General features: G+C 43.2%; 1 protein-coding gene across 1 annotated transcript in view; it reads left to right on the top strand.

Annotated features, from left to right (window-relative positions):
- The window catches only part of LOC137360155 (deleted in malignant brain tumors 1 protein-like), a 39,661-nt gene that overhangs the window by 9,000 nt on the left and 7,926 nt on the right, over window positions 1-22,735 (top strand). The window contains exons 4-9 of the mRNA XM_068025704.1: window positions 7,450-7,764; window positions 12,153-12,467; window positions 18,156-18,470; window positions 19,610-19,927; window positions 20,011-20,070; window positions 20,650-20,691. Of these exons, the coding sequence (XP_067881805.1) occupies window positions 7,450-7,764; window positions 12,153-12,467; window positions 18,156-18,470; window positions 19,610-19,927; window positions 20,011-20,070; window positions 20,650-20,691 (1,365 nt within the window). The remainder of the gene's footprint in view (window positions 1-7,449; window positions 7,765-12,152; window positions 12,468-18,155; window positions 18,471-19,609; window positions 19,928-20,010; window positions 20,071-20,649; window positions 20,692-22,735) is intronic.

Genomic DNA, 22,735 nt, shown 5'->3' with positions numbered 1-22,735 from the left:
CAGCACATTTACAATGCAGACAGAGCAGTTTCTATTGAGATTTTCCCCAGATCCGCAGTGAATGATCTGAACCGCTGGAAATGTCACAATCTCAATCCAAATCTCCATTCATCAACCCAACAGCCGCTGCCGGGCATGTACTGTCTGCCCGGCTGCCAACCTGCAATGATCGCTTGGCTTCAGATCTGATATATCACACAGATTGTGAAGCTGAGACTGGGGAGCAGGGAAGGGAGGGAGGGAGGGAGGGAGTTTCCTCAGCCTCGGGGAGCTGAAGTAATGGGTCCACAGTTATTGTGGGAATCACAAAGATAACTGCTCTGTAAGATCCCGCAGTTGCCTGCGCATGGCCTTTTTAAGTAGCGGTATAGTGTAAAAAAGTAAGGAAGTTATTATGAACTTTTGTGGAATACTGGCTTCACCTCAACTGGCGTATTGTGTACAATTCTGGGCACGGCACATTAGAAGAATGTGAATGCTATAGAATGGGTGCAGAAAGGATTGACAAGGAAGGTTCAAGGGATGAAAGACTTCAGTTACAATGATCGTTTGGAGAAACTGTGGTCGCTCTCCTGAGAACAGAGAAGGCTGCGAGGAAATTTGATGGAGGTGTTCAAAATCATGAGGGGAATAGACAGAGTAGAGAGAGAGAAAGTGTTCCTCTTGGCAGAAAGGTCAATAACCAGAGAACACTGTTATAAGGTGGATGGGAAAAGAACCAACCGTGACATGAGGAATAAGTTATTTACACAGCGAGTGGTTAGGATCTGGAATGTTCTACCTACGAGTCTGATGGAGACAGGTTCAATTGTGGCTTTCAATGTGGAATTGGACAAGCACCTGAAGAGAAAATCTTTGCATGGCTATGGGGAAAGGGCAGAAGCATAGGACCAGCTGAGGATCTCTTGCCGATAACCAGCATGGACACAACGGGCTGAATGTCCTCCTTCTGTGTTGTAAACATTCTATGATTATATGCTGACTGTTGCATCTTGCTGGTCAGAAGCTGTCTGTCCAGTTTTTAAACCTAAAACTGTGAATGTGGTTTCAAGGTAATTAATTGCATAATGTGAAGGGTGATCATGACAGACTGTAGAAAACTGGCTGCAAAACAGTCAACAAAGTGTGGGTTAAAGGTAGTTATTCAGACTGGCAAAAGTTGAGAAGTAGTGCGTGACAATCCATGCCAATGAGCTACTGCTGTGCAAATGCTTTCTATTTTTCGGTCCATTCTAAAATTGACAGTGCACAACATTAAGAAGCGGCTGAGCACACTGCACATAACAAAGACTAGGGGCCCGATAACACTCCAGCTGCAGTGCTGAAGATCAGTGCTCTAAAACTAGCAACAACTGGAGCCTAGCTGATCCAGTACAGTTACAGCACTAGGATCCAACTGATCCGGTGGAAAATTGCCCAGTTGCATACTGCCTAGAAAAGCAGGGAAACACTGACCAGTTCGCACCCAATCAACCGACTCCAATCAACAGCAAATCTTTCCTTGTGCTGGGTATGACTCCCCTTTCAACGTATCTCTCTGAAAATAATCCTCAATGTTTTTGTATTTTCTGCAGCTTTGTTAACCCGTATTGCTGTTGTATTCATTTTTCTATCTGCACCCCTGAATCCCATTGCTCCTCGACACAATTTAGATTATCATTGTCCAAGGAAAATGTGTTCTCATTCTTCCTACCCTAATCTGTAAGTGTACATTTATCTGCATTAGAATTAATTTACAATTTCGTTAACGTCATGTATTTTATCACAATCTGCCTTAGTATTAACCATTGTCCCAAGTACATGTCATTAATGAATATTGTAATTGTATGTCCCTCCCTGAGTCGAAATCATTTATGCAAAATATGATCAATAGTACTCCTAGCATCAGTTCTTGTCGCACAATACTTCTTGCACAGTTCTAACTGCCCAAAATACTTTTTGTTTGCACACAGCCGAACACTACTGTAGATGTGACCTGACCAGGATTTTTTTTTAGCTGTAGCATCATTTCCAGCCCCTTGTATTCCGTTCCTCTAGATATAAAGCCCAGCATTCCATTTGCTGTTTTTTTTCCTGTCCTTGCCCATGACCCTGAAGTCTATTTTCCGTTTTTTCACCATTTCGAAAATACTGGAACATTTTAAATTCCAAATTGGACACCTCACACTTGCCAATATTGTAATAGTTTTACACAGTCACTTAATCTATTTTTTTTGTTGTTGCAAATTTATGCTTAAAATATGCATGATTACAATATCGTTGATATTTTTCAATGGCAATATTGAGTATGTCAATTATATACGGCTTTCTGTCCAGCCATCTAAATCATTAATAAATAGTAGAGGTTCCTGTGGGACGGCGCTATCACATCCTGCCAGTTATATGATCTGCCCATTATCCCTGCTGTCTGTCTCCTGCCACTTAGCTCACGTCCTAAGTAGTCAATAATTTGCCCTAAATCCGATGAGCTGCAACTTTAGCCAACAATCAGTTATGAGGGATTTTGTTGTTTGCTTTCTGGAAGTCCATCTGATTAACATCCATTGAGCTTCCCCTGCCCTCTACTTTAGTTACCTCCACAAAACAATTGATCAGGTTAATCAGGCATGATCTACCTTTTACAAATCCATGCTGGCTCTCTCTCTGATTGGTTGTAACTTTTCAAGGTGATCAGACACTCCATCTTTAAATGTACACTCTAGTAATTTCCTGACAACAGCTGTTAGGCGAACCAATCTATAATTCCCTCGATTCCCTCGATAACATTCTTTAAATAGCCGTGTAACAATTGCAATTTTCTAATTACTGACCCAGCAGTTTGCTCTCAATCATTAACAAAGTGATGGAAGGTGTTGTTTGCAGCGCTATCAAGCAGTACTTACCAATAAACTACTCACTGATGCTCAGTTTGGGTTTGTCGGACAACTCAGCTTCAGGCCTCATTAAACCGTTTGTCCAAAAATGGAAAAAAGAGCTGAATTCCAGATGTGGGATGAAAGTGACTGTCCTCGACGTCAAGGCGGCTTTTGGTCAACTGTGGCAACAAGGAACCTTAAGAAAAGTGACGTCCATGTCCATACTAATGCAAAGTAATTATGTATAATTCCCGCCATTTCCTTATTTTCATTTATAATATCACCATTGTCATTTTAATGAGGCTACATTGCTCTTACTTACAACCTATTTTAGAAGTGATTGTAAAAGTTGTGTAGCTTTTGCGATCTATTTTGTCACCCTTTGCTATTCTTTCTACATCTGCCATTCACGAGAATCTGGGCTCTTTTCCCCATTTTTCCATGTTTTTGTTTTCTTTTATGCTGATCATGTTACTGTGTCTTGCACGGCAGTCCATAATAGATGAGGTGAGTTTGGAATTGGACCATTTAATGCTGTGGTCATTGAGTTGAGCTTACTTGACGGTGGCAGACATGTCTCATTCATTGCATCAGGGAAGCTATGGAGATCTAAAAACACCATACTGTCCCCCTAACAGTGGCCTGTTCCTCAGTGGATATCTGGTTGTCTATCCTCAAGAGACACACCATCACCTGATCTGCAGCCAACATAACACGACCAGAACAATAGTATGGAATGACTTGCCACGATACAGAGTAGCTGACAAAAAGCAGCAAGGACAATTGCATATACCGACCTATCATAGAAAATAATTAACAGACCAATAGCAGCCAGAACAAGAACATGTAATAACCTATCACTAGTAAGATCCTGTCCATATTCCCTTTCTCCACTACATATAAACCGATAACTTCCACTAGTTCCAGTTGTTTCTCCAGACAATGGGCACAGTACACTGCTCAAAATGTCGAGGTCTGCCAATATTTCTAACAACTCCTTTTTCAAGAAAGAACTGCTGTTTTAAGAGCAAATTCACGTGGTGAAAACCCGTAAAATTGCCTTACGCAAATGTAGCATCTTTCTGTTTTTCCTCTCCCGGTGGTGCCTATTTATTTTACATTTCCAACTGTGCTCTACCCCCTCACCCCGCCCCCCCACCAGCCTCCCTTCACCCACTAACTAGTTTATCATTCCTGTAACAACCTTATTTATCCTTCATTCTAGGACCCTGATCCCAACCCGGTTCTGGTGAAGCGCATTCCAACAGAACAATTATTTAATATCCCAGTACAAGTGGTGGGTGCCATGAAAAGTAACACCTCTTTCCAACATCAACACCTTCAACCACGTGTTGACCACCCTAATCCACCCCCACCCACACCCCATACAAATGTGCAAGCGGCTTGTATAATAATCCAGAGATTATAATCCTTGAGATCTTCTTTTTTAGTTCAGCTCCTGGTGCTCTCTGAAAAGAACCTCTTTCCTCATCTTTCCTATGCTGTTGGTCCTTACATGGTTCACAACGACAGGATATTTCCCCTGCATTCTCCCAATCTGATTTGGGATATCCCTCACTTCGCACAAGTTGGGGAAATACTGTTTGGGACTCCTAAAACCCTAACTATTGAACTACTTAAAAGTATCACATTATGATCCACTCCTCCACCTTTTCCACAGCTTCCTGTTCCAACGTATCACGGTCAACATTCTGGCTGTCCTTCTGACAGTCTTCATCCTTATCCTCACAAATAGCCAGTACATTGTTCCTGTTGGATAGATTCACTTTCTGCATATCCTCGTTCACCAACAAATCTGGATTTCCATTACTGTGCACTATAAGCTGCAACAACCTCATTCTGATCCCGCACCTTCAACAAGTGGTGGTACCCACCACTTGTACTAGGATATTAAATAATTGTTCTGTTGTGACTGAAATCTGCAGCAAACTGTCCAATATTCCTCTTGCTGCTGTATGTGTTGGGGTATCTCCAATTCCCCCTCCAGCTTTATGACCCAGAGCCAGAGAGTTTGCAGGTGGATACATCTACTATGGACATGTTCCCTCGGGATAATTGCGTCATCCACAAAATCCTATATCCTGAAAAAAATAACTGATCTGCCATAACTTAGTCTGTCTTTATTTTAGAGTTAAAATTATTTGTCGATGCATTTTAGCTTTAAAGCTATTTTACTGGTTAGCTAATGCCGAAACACTGAGCACTCACCAATTAACGTAATACTTATTTGAAACTTATCCACATCCCCTCATACTCTGACTTGACAATTGCTTCCCCTCTATTTGTCTGGTGCCTGCCTCTCCCAATAGGCTCTGCTGCTGCTGGATGTGGTGCTGTCTTAAATCGGTGACTCCACACGCTTACTCAAGCTGAACAGACAAAACAAAGCACCTCCTTGTAAACCCAAGCCCTCGGCCACTTGGAAGGACAAGCACAGCAGATGGATGGTAACAGCGCCATATGCAAGTTCCCATCAAAGACGCACACCATCCTGATTTGGAACAATATCAATGTTTCTTCACCGTCGCTGGGTCAAATCCTGGAACTCCCTTCCTAACAGCACTGTGGGTGTACTGAGAGTGCATGCACTGCAGCAGTACAAGAAGGCGGCTCACCACCATCGTTGCAAGGGCAATTCGGGTTGGGTAATAAATGCTGGCCTTGCCAAAAACCTCCACTCCCTGTGAAAGAATTAAAAAAAAACATCCTTTTCCCCCTCTGCACCGAATTCTTACTCTGAGCAAACTCTAACTTCCCATTGTGTTCATTATTTATTCAGTTAACATTGCAATCTGTGGTTACACTCTGCCTTACTAGAAGTCTAAAAATAGAAACATGGAAAATAGGAGTAGGAGTAGGCCAGTCGGCCCTTCGGGCCTGCCAAGCAATAAAAAATAATCATGTCTGATCATCTAATTCAGTACCTTGATCCGTTTCGTCCCCATACCCCTTGATCCCTTTGGCATTAAGAAAGATATCCATCTCCTTCTTGAAAATATGTAATGGTTTGGCCTCCCCTGCCTTCTGCAGTAGAGAATTCCGCAGGTTCACCACCCAATGAGTGAAGACATTTCTCCTCATCTCGGTTCTAAATAGCATACCCCATATCCTGAGACTGTGACTCCCCAGCCATCGGGAACATCCTCCCTGCATCGAGCCGGCCTCGTCCTGTTCGAATTTTATAGGGTTCTATGAGATCCTATCTCGTTCTTCTAAACTCTGGTGAAGGTAGGCCTAGTAGACCCAATCTCTCCTCATACGTAAATCCTGCCAGCCTGGAAACCAGCCCAGTAAATCTTCTTTGCACTCTGTCCATGGCAAGGTCATCCTTTCTCAGATAAGGAGACCAAAACTGCACACATTACTCCAGATGTGGTCTCACCAAGGCCCTGAAGTAAGACATCCCTGTTCCTGCACTCAAACCCACTTGCAATTAAGTCTAATGTTCTTTGCCTTTGCAGGCACATTCAAGTTGCAACAGTTTAGACCGTTTCCAGCAGACAGTAATTACCCCAGATCGGACTATCACAGCTGATTGACTGCTTACTGCTAACTTGACTTGCACGATTAACTGCTAACATGAACTGCCTTGCAGCTTTTTTATATTGCAAGTTAAATTCTAAATGTTAAGGCTAGATTTCAGTCTTTCACACTAATTACCAAATTCTACACTTCCCACTCTGTTTGTAACATATGCAGCTAAAGGTACACACTATGCTTAAAACCTTTGACTGAACTCTACCTAGCTCAGAACTTGCAGAAGAACATTGCCCAGGCAATCAAATTAAGTTCAAGAAGAAGGTCCTGACAACGGTTTCAATGGCAAATAAATTTGAGCAATAACTTCCAGAGATGTCCACATCCCTCATGAAGAAAAGCAGCTCCTAAATGGCCTTGTTTTGTATTTATTCTTTTGATCTTCTCTAGCGCATCTATCAAACCCCTTAAACATTTTAAACACGTCAACTCGATAATGTCTAATCCTTCTAAACGCAATCTACTGCAAACAAGGTTTATGCAACTTGTCTTCATAATGTAACGCTTTAAGCATAGTTGTCATTCTAGTGACTCTGTCCAGCACCTACTCCAAAGCCGATGGTTTTGTGAAGTGCCGTGCCCAAAAGCGACAACAGATACAATAGAAACATCACATCCTTCTGAGTTTTATATTCCAAGTACCAAGAGATAAAGTCCAACTATCGATTAACGTTTGAAAGAAGAACTGTTAACTTTTGAGTATTCAGCCAACTTCTTAAAGAGGTCCTGTAATAATTATTGTGAGGAAAGTACACAGACCTGAAACATAACTCTCTTGTTCTCTCCACAGATGCTGCTCGCCCTGCTCAGTATTTCCAGCATTTTCTGTTTCATTTCAGATCACCAACAGCCGCAGTATTTTACTTTTGTGTTGCTGTAGTAATTCTAATTGTTTTTTGATAGATAATTTGTGTAAAGTATGGTTGGATAATCGTGTTGATAAAATTCTCCTTTTTTTTACCCATTTTCTATTTTGCTGTTTCTATGCAGAGGATGATTTAGAAATCATTTGGATTTGTATTTGTTTTCAATACAGGAAAACCTGAACTTCGATTGGTTGGTGGGATGGACAGATGCTCCGGTCGGGTGGAGGTGCTGCATGGCCACCAGTGGGGGACGCTGTGTGACCTTTACTTTGATATGGAAGACGCCAAAGTGGTCTGTGAGCACTTACAGTGTGGGGCAGTAAACTCAATCCCGGGAGGAGCCCGCTTTGGAAAGGGTACTGGTGCAGTGTGGAAGGAAAATTACAGGTGTATGGGGAACGAGACGCGATTGTGGGATTGTCCTGTTTCATCCTGGGAACAGTTTAGCTTCTCCCATGAAAACGATGCAGGTGTCATCTGTACGGGTGAGTCATCTCAGTCAATTGAACTGAAATACAGCAACCGCTCTGCTGTCAAGCATCATTGACTATTTCCACAGGTCTCTGATTCACTCGTTTTGCTGATCCCATGCTTCCTTTGTCACTAAGATTCTGAGATGTGTTTGTGGGCTTATTGGTCTGAATTAAATTACAAATGAATCAAAGCTTCACTCCAGTAAACATTTATACATACAATGACTCGTTGGTCGTACTTCTCGTCATATAATATCTATTTCCGGGTAAATCTGGAGCATTTTTCAAGGGCTATAGAATCAGCAAGATGCTCCCAGGACCACTGCCATGGAATGGATATGTTGCTCGAGCATTGAAACTGTTATCAATGTAGGCAGTTCAAATATGAATGATCATGGAATTCTCTGCAAAGATCAGCTGTTTAATAGAAAACACTGTGAACTTGTTGTAAGATACATAGTGTGAGATATATTTTAAGTTCCACCACACCGGTTGCAATAAAATGATAGTGAATGGCATAATTCGTTATTTCACCAATGTGCTATGTCTTTGAAAATTTCACAAACATGATGTAAATTTAAATTCTCCCAATTTGCAGGATTATACTTATCTCTCAGCCAGCACCCTCATATAACAGATTATCTGCTCAGTTATCTGATCACTGTATGTGGGACATTGCTCAATGCAAAAGTGCTCCCACGTTTCACAATTTACAATATAGGTAATAAAAACAGGAAGTGCTGGAAATACTCAGCAGTTCTGGCAGCATCTGTGGTGACAGAAAGAGTATCAACCTTTCAGATTGTGGATCTTTCATCAGAACTTAGAGATTTAACAGTTTTTTTTAAAGAAAGGGGGAAACAAGGAAAGAATGAAAGGAACGCTCCGTGATGTGGTGAAAGACAGGAGAGATGAAATGGTAAAACGAACAATGCAGAGCAAAAGTATGTTAGAAAGAGCCAAGTAAAAAGCACATTTCTGGAGGAGGTGCAAATTGGAAGTCAAATATCGTCCAAAAAAGAAAAAAAGGGGGAGGGAATCTGATCTGAAATTGCTGAACTCAGTGTTCATTCTAAAATGCTGTAAAGAGTCTAGTGGAAAGAGGAAGTGATGTTTCTCAAACTTATGTTATCCTGCATTGGAACTGTCCAGGAGAAAGAGGAGGGAGAGGTCAGAGTGGTAGTGCAGTAGACAATGAAAATGACAGGCAACTGGAAGCGAAAGGTAAAGCTTGCAGACTTGAAAAAGGTGTTCTGCAAAGTAATCCCTCCACTGTGTTTGGTCTGCCAATGTAAAGGAGACGCATCATGATCAGTCAATGCAGTAAATACATTATACTAAAGATTAAGCAGTACAAGTAATTCGTTGTTTCACTTGGAAGCAGTGTTTTGGGGCTTGGATGGTGAGAAAGGTGGAGGTAACAGGGCACTGGTTGGAACTCCTGCGCTTTCATGGGAAGTTCCTGTGGGAAGGGGTGTTGAGAATGATTGAAGAGAGTATCAGGGTACATTTTCTATATTTAATAAAGAAATAGGAGGCTTATTGAAGCAGGAATATTCTGAAGAGATCATCCATTTGGAGTATTTGTTTGATGGTTAGCATTGCTGTAACCCTCTCAAGTCGTTTTTGTTGCGAATGCAGTACATTACATTGAAAGAAGTACAATTAAATCGCAGTGGGGGTGGGGGGGGGAATCCTCGGTTGAGGAAAAAGGAAGACATATCAGAAACGCTGTCATGGAAGGTAGCATCATCAGAGCAGATGCGTCGGAGACGGAGAAACTGGGAGAATGGAATGGAGTCCTTATAGGAGGTCCTTACAACCACAGTGGCTTACAGGGCCCTCAACCGTGCCTGGCACATTTCCTGCACCTCTACCCTCTCCCCTTCCCCTCCCTCCCAAAACCGTGACAGGGTTCCCCTTGTCCTCACTTTCCACCCCATCAGCCACCATATCCAAAGGATCATCCTCCGCCATTTCCGCCACCTCCAGCGTGATGCCACTACCAAATGCATCTTCCCCTCCCTACCCCTGTCAGCATTCTGAAGGGATCGTTCCCTCCGTGACACCCTGGTCCACTCCTCCGCTACCCCACCACCTCATCCCCTTCCCACAGAACCTTCACCTGCAATCGCAGGAGGTGTAATACCTGCCCATTTATCTCCTCTCCCCTCACTATTCCAGACCCCAAACACCCCTTGCAGATGAAACAGCGATTTACTTGTATTTCTTTTAATGTCGTACATTGTATTCGCTGCTCACAATGTGGTTTCCTCAACATTGGGGAGACCAAACGCAGACTGCATGACTGATTTGTGAACACCTCCAACAGTCCTCAAGCAGGACCCTGAGCTTCTGGTTGCTTGCCATTTTATCACTCCCCCTGCTCTCATGCTCACATCTCTGTCCTGGGATTGCTGCAATGTTCCAGTGAACATCAACGCAAGCTCGAGGAACAGCATCTCATTTTCCGATCAGGAACCCCACAGCCTGCCGGACTGAACTTTGAGTTCAATAATTTCAGAGCATGATGGGCCCTCCATTTTACTTTTATTTTGAGTTATTTTTTCTTTTCCAATTTTAATTTTTTTTTGTTTTTATATTGTTTCATCTGAGTTTGGTCAGTTGGGTTACCCACTGTTTTATTATGTTTGTACTTGTGGCTGTTCAATTTTCAGTCTGTTAACACCCTTTCTGTACTAACGTTTTGTCTTTCAACACACCACTAACACATCTTTGCTCCATGTCATTCTGGTCAGCTATTCTGTAACCTCATCCGATGTACACGTTCTCCTTTGTTATCTCTTGCCCCACACCCACTTAACTTGCTTATAACCTGTTAGGTTTCTAATATTTGTCAGTTGTGAAGGCGGGTCACTGATCTGAAACGTTAACTCTGCTTCTCTCTCCACAGATGCTGCCAGACCTGCTGAGTATTTCCAGCATTTCTTGTTTTTATTTCAGATTTCCAGCACGCGCTGAATTTTGCTTTTAATTTGCTATTTCTCAAACTTATGTTAACCTTCATTGGAACTGTGTAGGAGAAAGAGGAGGGAGAGGTCAGAGTGGGAGTGGAGTATACAATGAATACAAGGAACATAAAGGTGAAGTTTGCAGACTAAACAAAGGTGTTCTGCAAATTAATCACTCGACTGTGTTTGCTGTGCCAATGTAAAGGAGACGCATCATAATCAGTCAATACACCAAATTCAGTATACTGAAGAGAAAGCAGTACGAGCAAATCGTTGTTTTACTTGGAAGCAGTATTTGCCGGCTTGGACGGTGAGAAAGGTGGAGGTAAAAGGGCAGTGGCTGCATCTTCTGCGCTTGCCTGGGAAGTTCCTGTGGGAAGGGGTGCTGAGAATGATTGAAGAGTGCATCAGGGTGTCACAGAGGGAATGGTCCCTTTAGAATGTTAAAAGTGGAGGGAAGGGGAAGATGTGCTTGGTAGTGGTATCACATTAAAGGTGGTGGAAATAGTGGAAGATCATCTGTTGAATATGGAAGCTGATGGAGCGGAAGATGAGGAGAAGCAGAATCCTATCATGGTTCTGCGAGGGGGGAAAGGGTGAAAGCAGAGGTATGGGAAATGGAATGGGCGTGATGGGGCCCTGTCAACTATGGTGGGTGGATGAGGAGGTGAGGAGAGTCCTCGGTTGTGGAAAAAGGAAGACATATCTGGAAGCACTGGTATGATCGGTTGCATCACCAGATACAATGCAGATGGAGAAAGTGGAAGAATGTGATAGAGTCATTCTAGTATTCGTGGTGTGAGGAATCATAGACAAGATAACTGTGAGAGTCCCCAGAATCAGAGACACAGATGTTGTGGAAGGGAATGGAAGAGTTGAAGATGGACTATGTGAAAATGAGGGGGAGAAATTGGAAGAAACGTTGATGCTGCTTCAAGTACAGGGCGAGAGCAGGAAATATCAGTACATGTGGACAGGAGGACAACCTTCAGTCCCTCGGGTCTGTCACCTATTGCATTAGTGACCACGAATCAAAAGTGCTTCATTGCCTGTGAGGCGACTTGAGATGTCATCGGAAGCATTGTGGCAACGTAAACTGGTCTGTTTCTCTCCATATGGGATGAAAGGAACTGTCATCTGTCAGGAGCCATTTAAAGCCCCTGCCCCACCCTTCGGTCTCATCACTTATCAATTGCCGGTATGTGCCGCGCTCACCTCCAGTTCATTTTACCCTTGGCCCCCAGTTTAAACAGCGGAAGCGACTCGGTATGTCTCCAAAATGTATTTACTGAGAAAAGATGATGGTGAGCAACATCTGCCGACACGCCTTCTGAACAATGATGACAGAAATAGTAACCATCAAAATTAATAACTTTTCTGGTGGCAGTGAATTATGCTTCAATTTCACCATTGTGTTTCATATTGTAGATGAAAATTGGTCACTAAGGCTGACTAACGGGGGAAGCTGGTGTGATGGGCGAGTGGAGATTTACTACACCGGCAGCTGGAGGAGATTGCAGGACAGACTCTGGACCCTGAATGATGCCAACGTGGTCTGTACACAGCTGGGCTGCGGTGAAGCGACAGCCGCTTATAACTATTCAAAGGACGGAAAGAGTGAAGGACCCATCTGGGTGAATGATGTCCAATGTGGAGGAAATGAATTGCAGCTCCAGAACTGCAGTTTGTTCACATTGAATTCGTCTCTCACTGACAGTATGGATGTTGGGGTCCTGTGTTCAGGTAAACAAATTCTTCACTGCTTTTACAATAACAAAGAAGTGAAATGTCTAATCTGCTGAGAAAAGTGATAATACAGGTTACTTGTTCCTGGGTGTCTCAAATCAGTAATTTCATTTGGGGGTAGGGGATGAGCAGGGTGGGCGGTGGGGGAGCTGGGGATGGATGGGGTGGTGTTCAGGGAGAGAGAACACAGACACAATTAAACAACAAGAACTTTTTTCTCACAGAACTTTCAATAAACACATACATCACAAAGAGTTTATCAGGAATGTAATCGGACAGAAAACTGACACAGAGCCAGTCAAAGAGATGTTAGAGTGGGTGACTAAACTTTTAGTCAGATGGTTGGATTTGAAGAGGCGGAGACACAGAGATGTTTGGGGTGGAAATTCTCATCTGGGTGGTTAGATGGTTAAAGGCTAGACTGAAAGTTGTGGGGGATGGAAGTGGGAGATGTACAAGAAGCTGGATTCAGATAAATGCAGAGCTCTCGAAATGATTCAGGCTGGAGGAGGTTATACTGATGGCAGGGGGAGAGCATGAAGGTGTCTGAACATGAAGATCATAATTGAAAACTCGATGCATTGGCAGCAGGGATACCAGTGAGTGCAGTGGCGTTCCTGAGAGGGGCTTAATGGAGGGCAGGCGACAAAGCTTTGGATGAGCTGATGTTTCTGGAGGATGCAGGATGGGTTATCACCCGGGAGAACATTGAAATATGCTGTTCCACAGACAGCAAAGCATGGGTGAGCATTTCAGCAGCAGATGGGCTGCGGCAGGAAGGGAGGTGAATGATGATAGACGTGAAAGATCTCTATTTTGTGATAAATAGAATACAGAATTGGACTCTCAGCTGTGGTATCAAATCCGGCGTCGAGCTTGCAATCAGTTCCATTGTACAGTATATAAGAGCAGGTAGCTGTGTGGGAGTTGTTCTGGTGTAAGTTTCATTAGGCTGTGTATAAAAGTAGACAGATGTTTTGGACCAGATGCTTGAAAGTTCCATTGTGCAGCATGTCAATGCAGGCATATGTTCTGGGGAAGTTGTATTGTGCAGAATGAAAGCCTCGACCGATGTTTGTTTTTTAGAATTAGAATCAGAATATTTCAGCGCAGTACAGGCCCTTCGGCCCTCGATGTTGCGCCGACCTGTGAAACCATCTGACCTACACTATTCCATTTTCATCCATATGTCTATCCAATGACCACTTAAATGCCCTTAAAGTTGGCGAGTCTACCACTGCTGCAGGCAGAGCGTTCCACGCCCATACTACTCTCTGAGTAAAGAAACTACCTCTGGCATCTGTCCTATATCTATCACCCCTCAACTTAAAGCTATGTCCCCTCGTGTTTGCCATCACCATCTGAGGAAAAAGACTCTCACTATCCACCCTATCTAACCCTCTGATTATCTTATATGTCTCTATTAAGTCACCTCTCCTCCTCCTTCTCTCCAACCAAAACAACCTCAAGTCCCTCAGCCTTTCCTCGGAAGACCTTCCCTCCATACCAGGCAACATCCTAGTAAATCTCCTCTGCACACTTTCCAAAGCTTCGACATCCTTCCCATAATGCGGTGACCAGAACTGCACGCAATACTCCAGGTGCGGTCTCACCAGAGTTTTGTACAGCTGCAGCATGACCTCGTGGCTCCGAAACTCGATCCCCCTACTAATAAAAGCTAACACACCATATGCCTTCTTAACAGCCCTATTAACCTGGGTAGCAACCTTCAGGGATTTATGTACCTGGACACCAAGATCTCTCTGTTCATCTACACTACCAAGAATCTTCCCATTAGCCCAGTACTCTGCATTCCTGTTACTCCTTCCAAAGTGAATCACCTCACACTTTTCCGCATTAAACTCCATTTGCCATCTCTCAGCCCAGCTCTGCAGCCTATCTATGTCCCTCTGTACCCGACAACATCCTTCGGCACTATCCACAACTCCACCGACCTTCGTGTCATCCGGAAATTTACTAACCCACCCTTCTGCACCCTCTTCCAGGTCATTTATAAAAATGACAAACAACAGTGGCACCAAAACAGATCCTTGCGGTACACCACTAGTAACTAAACTCCAGGATGAACATTTGCCATCAACCACCGCACTCTGTCTTCTTTCAGCTAGCCAATTTCTGATCGAAAGCTCTAAATCACCTTCAACCCCATACTTCCGTATTTTCCGTGGGGAACCTTATCAAACGCCTTACTGAAATCCATATACACCACATCCACTGCTTTACCCTCATCCACCTGTTTGGTCACCTTCTAGAAAAACTCAATAAGGTTTGTGAGGTACGACCTACCCTTCACAAAACCGTGCTGATATTTCGCTAATGATAGTTTGGGGTTGTTCCAACGAACATTTATTTAAATATGACAGAGTGGAACTTACAACATATGAGATAGTTAATGATTCAGATTTAATACCGATTGGTTACAGTAAGTATTTTTTTCGGACACAGCGGCATTCAATACATTCCATCGTTTCACGTCAGAAATTTACAGTGCCGAATGGTTATTACACACTCAGTCACTGGACAGAGTAGAGTATGTCATCTTGTTCTTTCGTTAGGTAGATGTTCAGCTCCACCCAACATTTATGTCCGCCTACAGAAGCCATGTGTCTTCTCCTTGTCTTCTACTTCTCTATCTGATGGGTCACATCCTGATTCTTATTCCCCAAAGTGCCTGACGCAATTAGTCCAATCATTTTTGTCTCGTCCAGATTAAATACTGGTTTCCTGCTCAGCCAGGAGGTCTACACATCTGGAGTTCAATTGTCCAATGACACTTCCTGATCCTGTCCAACATTTTGCAGAGAGATCCTGTTTTCTGCCCTCTTTGTTCACTCCAACAGTCATATATTGATATAATTGGTAGTTTAGATCATTGATATTTTACAGACAATAGCAATTGATAATATGCCTCACAAGTTTCGTCTGCTCATTGAACATAATAGCAGCAGCCTGTCTGGACAGAGAGGTCTGCATATTCTCTGTTCAGACGTATGGTTTATCTCTAAAATTACTCAAATGTCTTCATTGTCAAATACAGAGTCCCATCCTTACAAAAGTAAGTGATTCTGTTATGCAATTAATATTACATCTATTTATGATAATGTTATAATCAACACGACCCTGGAACATAGTTCTACACGAAGATACTGTATATTGCAAGACTGATGTTCAAGGGTAGAACTTGTGGACGTTACATTCTCCAGTATGAATTGGAAGTAATATATAGGGTGGATAAAAGAAATTCTGGCCTTGCCAGTAACACCCACACCCCATGAAAGAATTTAAAAAAAACAGAAAGGCTGGGTGACATCTGGCCAACAATCTGGTAATATAATCCTGAATGGATCAATCACATAAAGCATCATCGGTTCCTGCTCTTCTTTGCTAAAACCACCCGTTAGACAATGATCATCCAGGAAGGCAAAGGAAACGCGCAGCATATCTTCTCCATCATAAATCTTCCCCCTGAACCACTCCCCTGCCTCGTCCACCCTGAACTCCAAAAATAAATGAGAGGACTCCTAGACTTTTTGTCACAAAGTTCAAAAATATCTGTTCAGTCGCCTCCACAACTTACCTTTCTTCCCCAATCCACCGGGCCTAACTTCCTATCAGTTGTTCAACCCCACCCCGCACCATCACCCTGAATTCGCTTTTCTTGTTTCTCTCCTAGAGTCCTTCACGCTCTCTCTGAACCTATGCTGTTGATGAAATCCACGTCTTGCTGTGTGCGCCTTATTTCTACTAAGATACTGAACAGAGACATTCCCTTCCTGGGTCCCATGACAGCTGACAATATTAACGATTCTCTCTTTCTCTCTTCATGTTCAGCCCCCTCTCCTTCAAATCGGCAGTCATCATGCCTCTCCTCAGAAAGAAACCATTGACCACCTGTCCATGCAAATTATTGCCCCAGCTCCAACTGTTCGTTGCTCGCCAACGTCCTTGAATGTGTTGTCGCCTCCCAAATCCATGCTCATCTTTTATGGACTGCATGTTCCAATTCCTCAAATCCGATTTCTATCCACACCACAAGACCAGAATAACTCTTATCAAAGTCACAAATGTCATCCTAAGTGATTGTAACAAATCTAAACGTTTCCTCCTCCTATTTCTTGACTTGTCTACAAATGTTGATATGATTGATCATGAAATTCCTCTCCAACCCCTCTCCATTATCCCCTGGCTGGGTGGGACTGCACTCAGCTGGTTCTAGTCTTATCTGTGCAGTCATAGTCAGAAAGTTACCGGCAATGTCTTCTCTTCCCGCTCCTGCAAAGTCACCTACAGTGTCACCAAAGGATCTATCCATTGATACCTCATTTCTCATTTACATGCTGCCTTTCAGTGATATCCACAAACTGAGCCTCAGTTTCCACATGTATCTCACTGTATCCAACTCTACCTCACATTCAGCTCTCTTGAGCCCTCCACAGCCTGTACACTGTCAGAATTCCAGTCTGACATTCAGTACTGCATCAGCAGAAAATTCCTCCAACTCAGTATTGAAAAGATAGAAACCATCAGTCCCCATCGCATGTTTCCTTGCTGCCAACTCCATTTCTCGCCACACCAACTGTCTGTGACTCAGGCAGACTGCTTGTAATCTTGGTGTTACATTTGATCCCGGGGTGAGCCTCCTACCAAATCTCCATATCTTCATTAACACTGTCTATTTTCACCTCCATGACATCACCCGAATTTGCCGTGATCTATTCTTGTCGATTGCCCTTTTCCCTCCAGACTCGATAATTCTAATGTACTCCTGGCTGGCTTCCTTAGTTCCAACCTCTGCAAATTCTGCTGTCTCGACCAATTGCCACTCAGGCATCTGCCCTCTGCTCACTGACCTACTTTTCCCAGCAATGCGCGGTTTTAAATTTCTCATCCTTGTTTTCAAATCCCTTCCTGGCCTCGCAGCTCCTCTCTTTGCAATCGGCTCCAGTTTGACAGCTCCCAGTTCTGGCTTCTTGAGCATTCCTGATTTCAATTGCGCACCATGGCGGCCGTGCCTTTAGCTGCAAAGGTCACACGCTCCAGAATTGCTTCCTTAAATCTCTCTGCCTGTCAACCTCTCTTCCCTGCTTCAAGATACTCCATAACAAGCAAACTCTTTGACTTCGCTTTTGGTCATGTGACCTAATATATTCTTTGGTGCTCTGTGTTAAATTTTCTTTGATATCACTCCTGCACTGCGCCTTGGGATGTTGCATTACGTTAATGGCGCTAGATAAATGCAAGTCACTTGCAATTCAAGATAAAGGCAATAGGAGATGACAGTAAATGTCTGACCAAGATAACAGATAAGGGTAACATACATGGACAACGAACATATACAGTAATAAAACATGGGTATAAATTAATTGTTATTCGTGTGAGTGATCGCCTGTACAACAACGTACACAGCGTTCAAAACATAAAATGGGAACTGGAGAACATAACATGTCAAAGCCAGATGTAGTAGGATATCTGAAACATTTCTGTTCATTACATTCTGTGTAAGAAGCATGTGTAAACAGATATTCTGTTTTATAGCTTTATTTACCTGTCGCAGGCGCATTTAACATGTCTTGTTTTAAAGCTGGTGATGGTGCAATGAGTTGCATTGAGTGATGAGGTGAATGTCTATTGAAAGTATAATCCTCCTGTACTGTTGTCCAACAGACCACGTGCAGGTAAGGCTGTCTGACGGTGGAAGCCCATGTACTGGCCGAGTGGAGATTTATTACAATGGGATATGGGGTTCAGTCTGTGATGATTCCTGGGATCTGGCGGACGCTGACGTGGTTTGCAAACAGCTGGGTTGTGGAAAGGCCTTGGACCTGGCACTTCCGGCATCTTGTGAACGAGGCTCAGGGCCAGTTTGGTTGGATGAACTGAAGTGTTTCGGTAACGAATCATTTCTCTGGGAATGTCCCTCAGCATCGTGGGGTAACCACGACTGTTCTCATAAAGAAGATGTGTGGATCTTGTGTTCAGGTAAGGGTGCTTCCATGTGCCCATTTTCCGTAGTGTTGTGCACATGGCTTCACAGGGAAGATATGACATCGAATTACATACAATGGACAGCACAGAATCTGGCCATTCGGCCTTACTGGTCAATGTGGTGTTTATGCTGCCCACGAGTATCGCCCCATATCACTGCATCTAACCCTCTTTGCATATCCGCCTACTTCTTTCTTCTTCATGTACCTATACAGCTTTACCTTGAAGGCATCGACGCTCATCACTTCAACAATTGCATGTGTTCGGAATTCAAAATTCAAACCACTCCGAGCTAAAAAAAATAATTCTCCTGAATATCTTATTAGATTTGTTCATGATCATCCTATATTTATGATCACTAGCTTCGGTTTCTGTCACTTTATAAGTGATTAGTGCCCCTGTATCCCGAGGTCTCTTTGCTGTTATACATCATTTTAATCCTTATTTTACAAGAAGTACGTTGCCTCTTTATTCTTCCTATCAACACTGACCACCTTAGACTTATCTGTATTCAACTCATTTGGCAATTGTTTGCCCATTCGGCTCTTTTACTAACGTCTTCCGTATTTCGTATTTGTTGTTCTTAGTGTTAACTATATCCCCAAATTGCTGTCATCTGAAATTTTGAAATCATGTCTCCCTTGTCTAAGTCAAAATCGTTTTTGTAAATATTGAGCAGCAGTGACCCCAGACCTGTGGAACACGACTTCCCACCTTCCGCCATTCTGGGTTACCACATTTAAACCCGACAGTGTGCTTTGTAGCTCGTCTTATACTATTCTTCCACTGATCTCTTGACTTCACATGCTCTGACCCCAGTCATGATCTCACGATGTGGTTCCTTGTCGGAGGCCTTCTGAAAAAAACATGCATGTTGCGTCGACTGCATTATCCCCGTTATCTTTCTGTAACGTCTGAAAACAATTCAGTAACGTTGTTTGTCTTTCTGTTGTTCAATCCGTGTTGATTATTCTTTAATACATTATGGGCTGCCGGTGTTTTTCTATCGCTTTTCTTGAATACTTACCGGAAATCAGTGAACACAACTGGTGCAGCATTTGTTGAGCTGTGCAGTATGAACATACAACGAGTTATCAATCTAACTATCTGGATATTTCTTGTGTCATTGACAGAGCACAAAGAGCTGCGGCTGGTGAATGGGAAGCATCGCTGTGAGGGGAGAGTGGAAGTGTTCTACAATGGCACCTGGGGAACAGTGTGCTCGGATACACTTGATGGACCTGATGCAGAAGTGATCTGTAAACAGTTACAGTGCGGTCCCCTCAGTTCTATCGATTATTACACTCTGTCATTCGGAGAAGGATCTGGACCCATTTGGCTCGATGGGATGGAGTGTATTTCACACGAATCGTTCCTTTGGCAGTGTCAAACAGAACCGTGGGGGAAACACAACTGTGAACACAGGGAGGATGCTGGTGTTATTTGTTCAGGTAACACAACAAACGTCTCAATCTGTGAGTGTCATTTCAAACATTGGTGGCTGATACAGTCAGCATGTTTCTCTTCTCAACAGAAGCAAAAGTAACTGAGGAGCAGCTCCATCGATCAGAGGACTGCATGCGAGAATATGATTGTAAACATGTACTTTCACCAGGTGCTACTTCCTCTTTATTATACCAACTATCTGACTTGTACTCCTGTCTTATACTACATCAATAATAATAATTGATTCTCTTTGCCAGATTCTGGACATTGGTTGCGCCTGTTTGGAGGTAACACCAACTGCTCTGGGAGAGTGGAGATATTGTGCAATAACAGCTGGGGCACGGTTTGTGATGACTCCTGGGATTTGTCCGATGCCAATGTTGTCTGCAGACAGCTGGGTTGTGGTCACGCTCTATTGGCCCCTGGAGGAGCTACTTTTTCTCAGGGTGACGGTGTTATCTGGCTGGATGAGGTGAAGTGCACTGGAAGCGAATCTTCTCTGGCCGACTGTCCTTCCTCATCGCCGGCTCAATCTGACTGTGATCACAAGGAAGATGCCAGTGTGATTTGTTCCGGTGAGGGTGGCAGGGTTTGGAGAGTGGGGTTAGGGTACCTTGTTTTGTTAAATTGACTCATTAGTTCGGGAAATTAAGAACAGTATTTATCGTTTAAATGGAAAGTGCTGAAATTTCATCCTCCTGAACTTTTTGTACAATATATTCCATAGGGTTCGATGTGCCTCCAATTGCTTTCCCATCCACATCTGCAGGTACTTACCATTATTAATAGTCCAGCTAGCATTAGAGTTTGTATTAGTTGAATTGGTATTGTTGTCATTTTCTGAAGATGCTATGTGCACGTTCTCATTGACTGGAACATTTTGTTGCCTCACCGCATATTTCAAATGGTCCAGTTTAAATTCCGCTAATCCCAGTTTCTGGCTGTACCTGAACTGTCCTGCACTGATCAGAAACATGGGGGCACTGTCTCTGTAATTTAGATTGTTTCACACTTTCCTCTGGTGCAATGTGCACCACATAATGGGGAATGTTCAGCCCAACTCATTGCCTGGAAGCAGTGGATATAATTATTAAATACTTCTTGCAAATATTTTATCACACAAGATGGACTGTGTCTGTGCTAAACCTTTCTTTATTTTTGTCATTAAGAACAGGGATATAAAACTACTTCCATCCTAGTTGCAGTCTGCTTCGGAGTCCTGCTAATCTGTGTGTTGGTCTCACTGATGGTGGTTATACAGAAAAAGTCAATCAGAAGAGGTGAGGCTCATATCTTACCGTGGAACAAACAGAAAATCGCAGATTTCATGTCATATACTTGCAAGATTTTCGGTCAATGCAGCTTTCTATGGACTGTCAGGTGACCTTGTTAGAAATACATTGCAGTCGTTTTTGCTGGTTTTCTCCATTCAAGGTGCTCCAGAATGAATAAAATGTGACATTCAAAACGGAGAGTGATTTGAAGTGTTCACATTCACTGTGAGAGTTCATCACATAATACATGAAACTCTGGAAGAATTTACTTATTGTAACAATGGATCAGGAAGATAATTTGATTTTTTGGGCTGTGCATTCAGCTATTTATTTGACTGTTCATCTTCCTTCATCCATTGGGTATCAATTCCTGCCCTTCAGATTCGGGCTCTGGGCATCCAATCGCGAGTTGTCTAACCGGGCCTGTCAGTTATTTTGACAAGTGATACTTGTATAGGACCTCCTGTATTCACCAGCGGTGATTCGACATTCCAAAACAACGCTTGCACTCATATTTCACCCATCTAACCCACTCCTGATTTATTATAAGAAATGGACCTCTTAATAAAAAGCACTTTTCATAATAATATAGAGTTCTTATAGAAAAATCTCACTTTCTCTCTCTGAATAAGAAAAAGTCCATAGCTAGGACAGCATAGACCTGTTATCTCTGCCAAGGACCCGGCCAGAACAGCCTCTGTAACAAGACAATCATAAAGCTGAAAAGATCGAGCCTTGTAACTTGACTAGACTGGAAGTAGTTTGCAAACGATCACAAGCACGAGATCAGGTCATGGAGTCATAGAGTTATGCAGCAGAGAAACACTCCCTTCGGCCCAACGTGTCTGTGCCAGCCATCAAGCACCTATCTATTCTAATCCCGTTACCCAGCACTTGGCCCTTAGCTTTGCATGCTATCCCATTTCAAATGCTCATCAAAATACCTTAAATTTTGTGAGGGGTACTGCCTCTACCACCCCTTCTGGCAGTGTGTTCCAGTCTCCAATCATCCTCTTTGTGAATAGTTTCTTCCTCAATACCCCTCTCAAACACCTGCCCCTTACATGAAATCTATCCCCCCTGGTTACTGACCCCGCCGCTAAGGGAGCATGTTTCTTCCTATCTATCATATCAATGCCCTTCACAATTTTGTATACCTCAATCAGGTCCCACCTCAGCCTTCTCTGCTCTAAAGAAAACAACTCTAGCCAATCCAGTCACTCTTCATTGCTGAAATGCTCCAGCCCAGGCAACATCCTGGTGAATCGCCTCTGCACTCTCTCCAGTGCAATCACATCCTTCCTTTGGAGTGGTGACCAGAACTGTACACAGTACTCCAGCTGTGGCTTAACTATAATTTTATACAGCTCCATCATAACCTCCCCGCTCTTATATTATATGACTCGGCTAATACATACATGTATCCCATATGCCTTCCTAACCAACTTATCTCCCTGTGCTGCTGCCTTAAGTGATCTATGGACAAGTACGCCAAGGTCCCTCTGACCCTTTGTACTTCCTAGGGTCCTACCATCCATT

Source organism: Heterodontus francisci, unplaced genomic scaffold (assembly GCF_036365525.1).
Source record: "Heterodontus francisci isolate sHetFra1 unplaced genomic scaffold, sHetFra1.hap1 HAP1_SCAFFOLD_216, whole genome shotgun sequence".
Classification (NCBI taxonomy): Eukaryota; Metazoa; Chordata; class Chondrichthyes; order Heterodontiformes; family Heterodontidae; genus Heterodontus; species Heterodontus francisci.
This window is presented reverse-complemented; position numbering and strand designations above follow the sequence as displayed.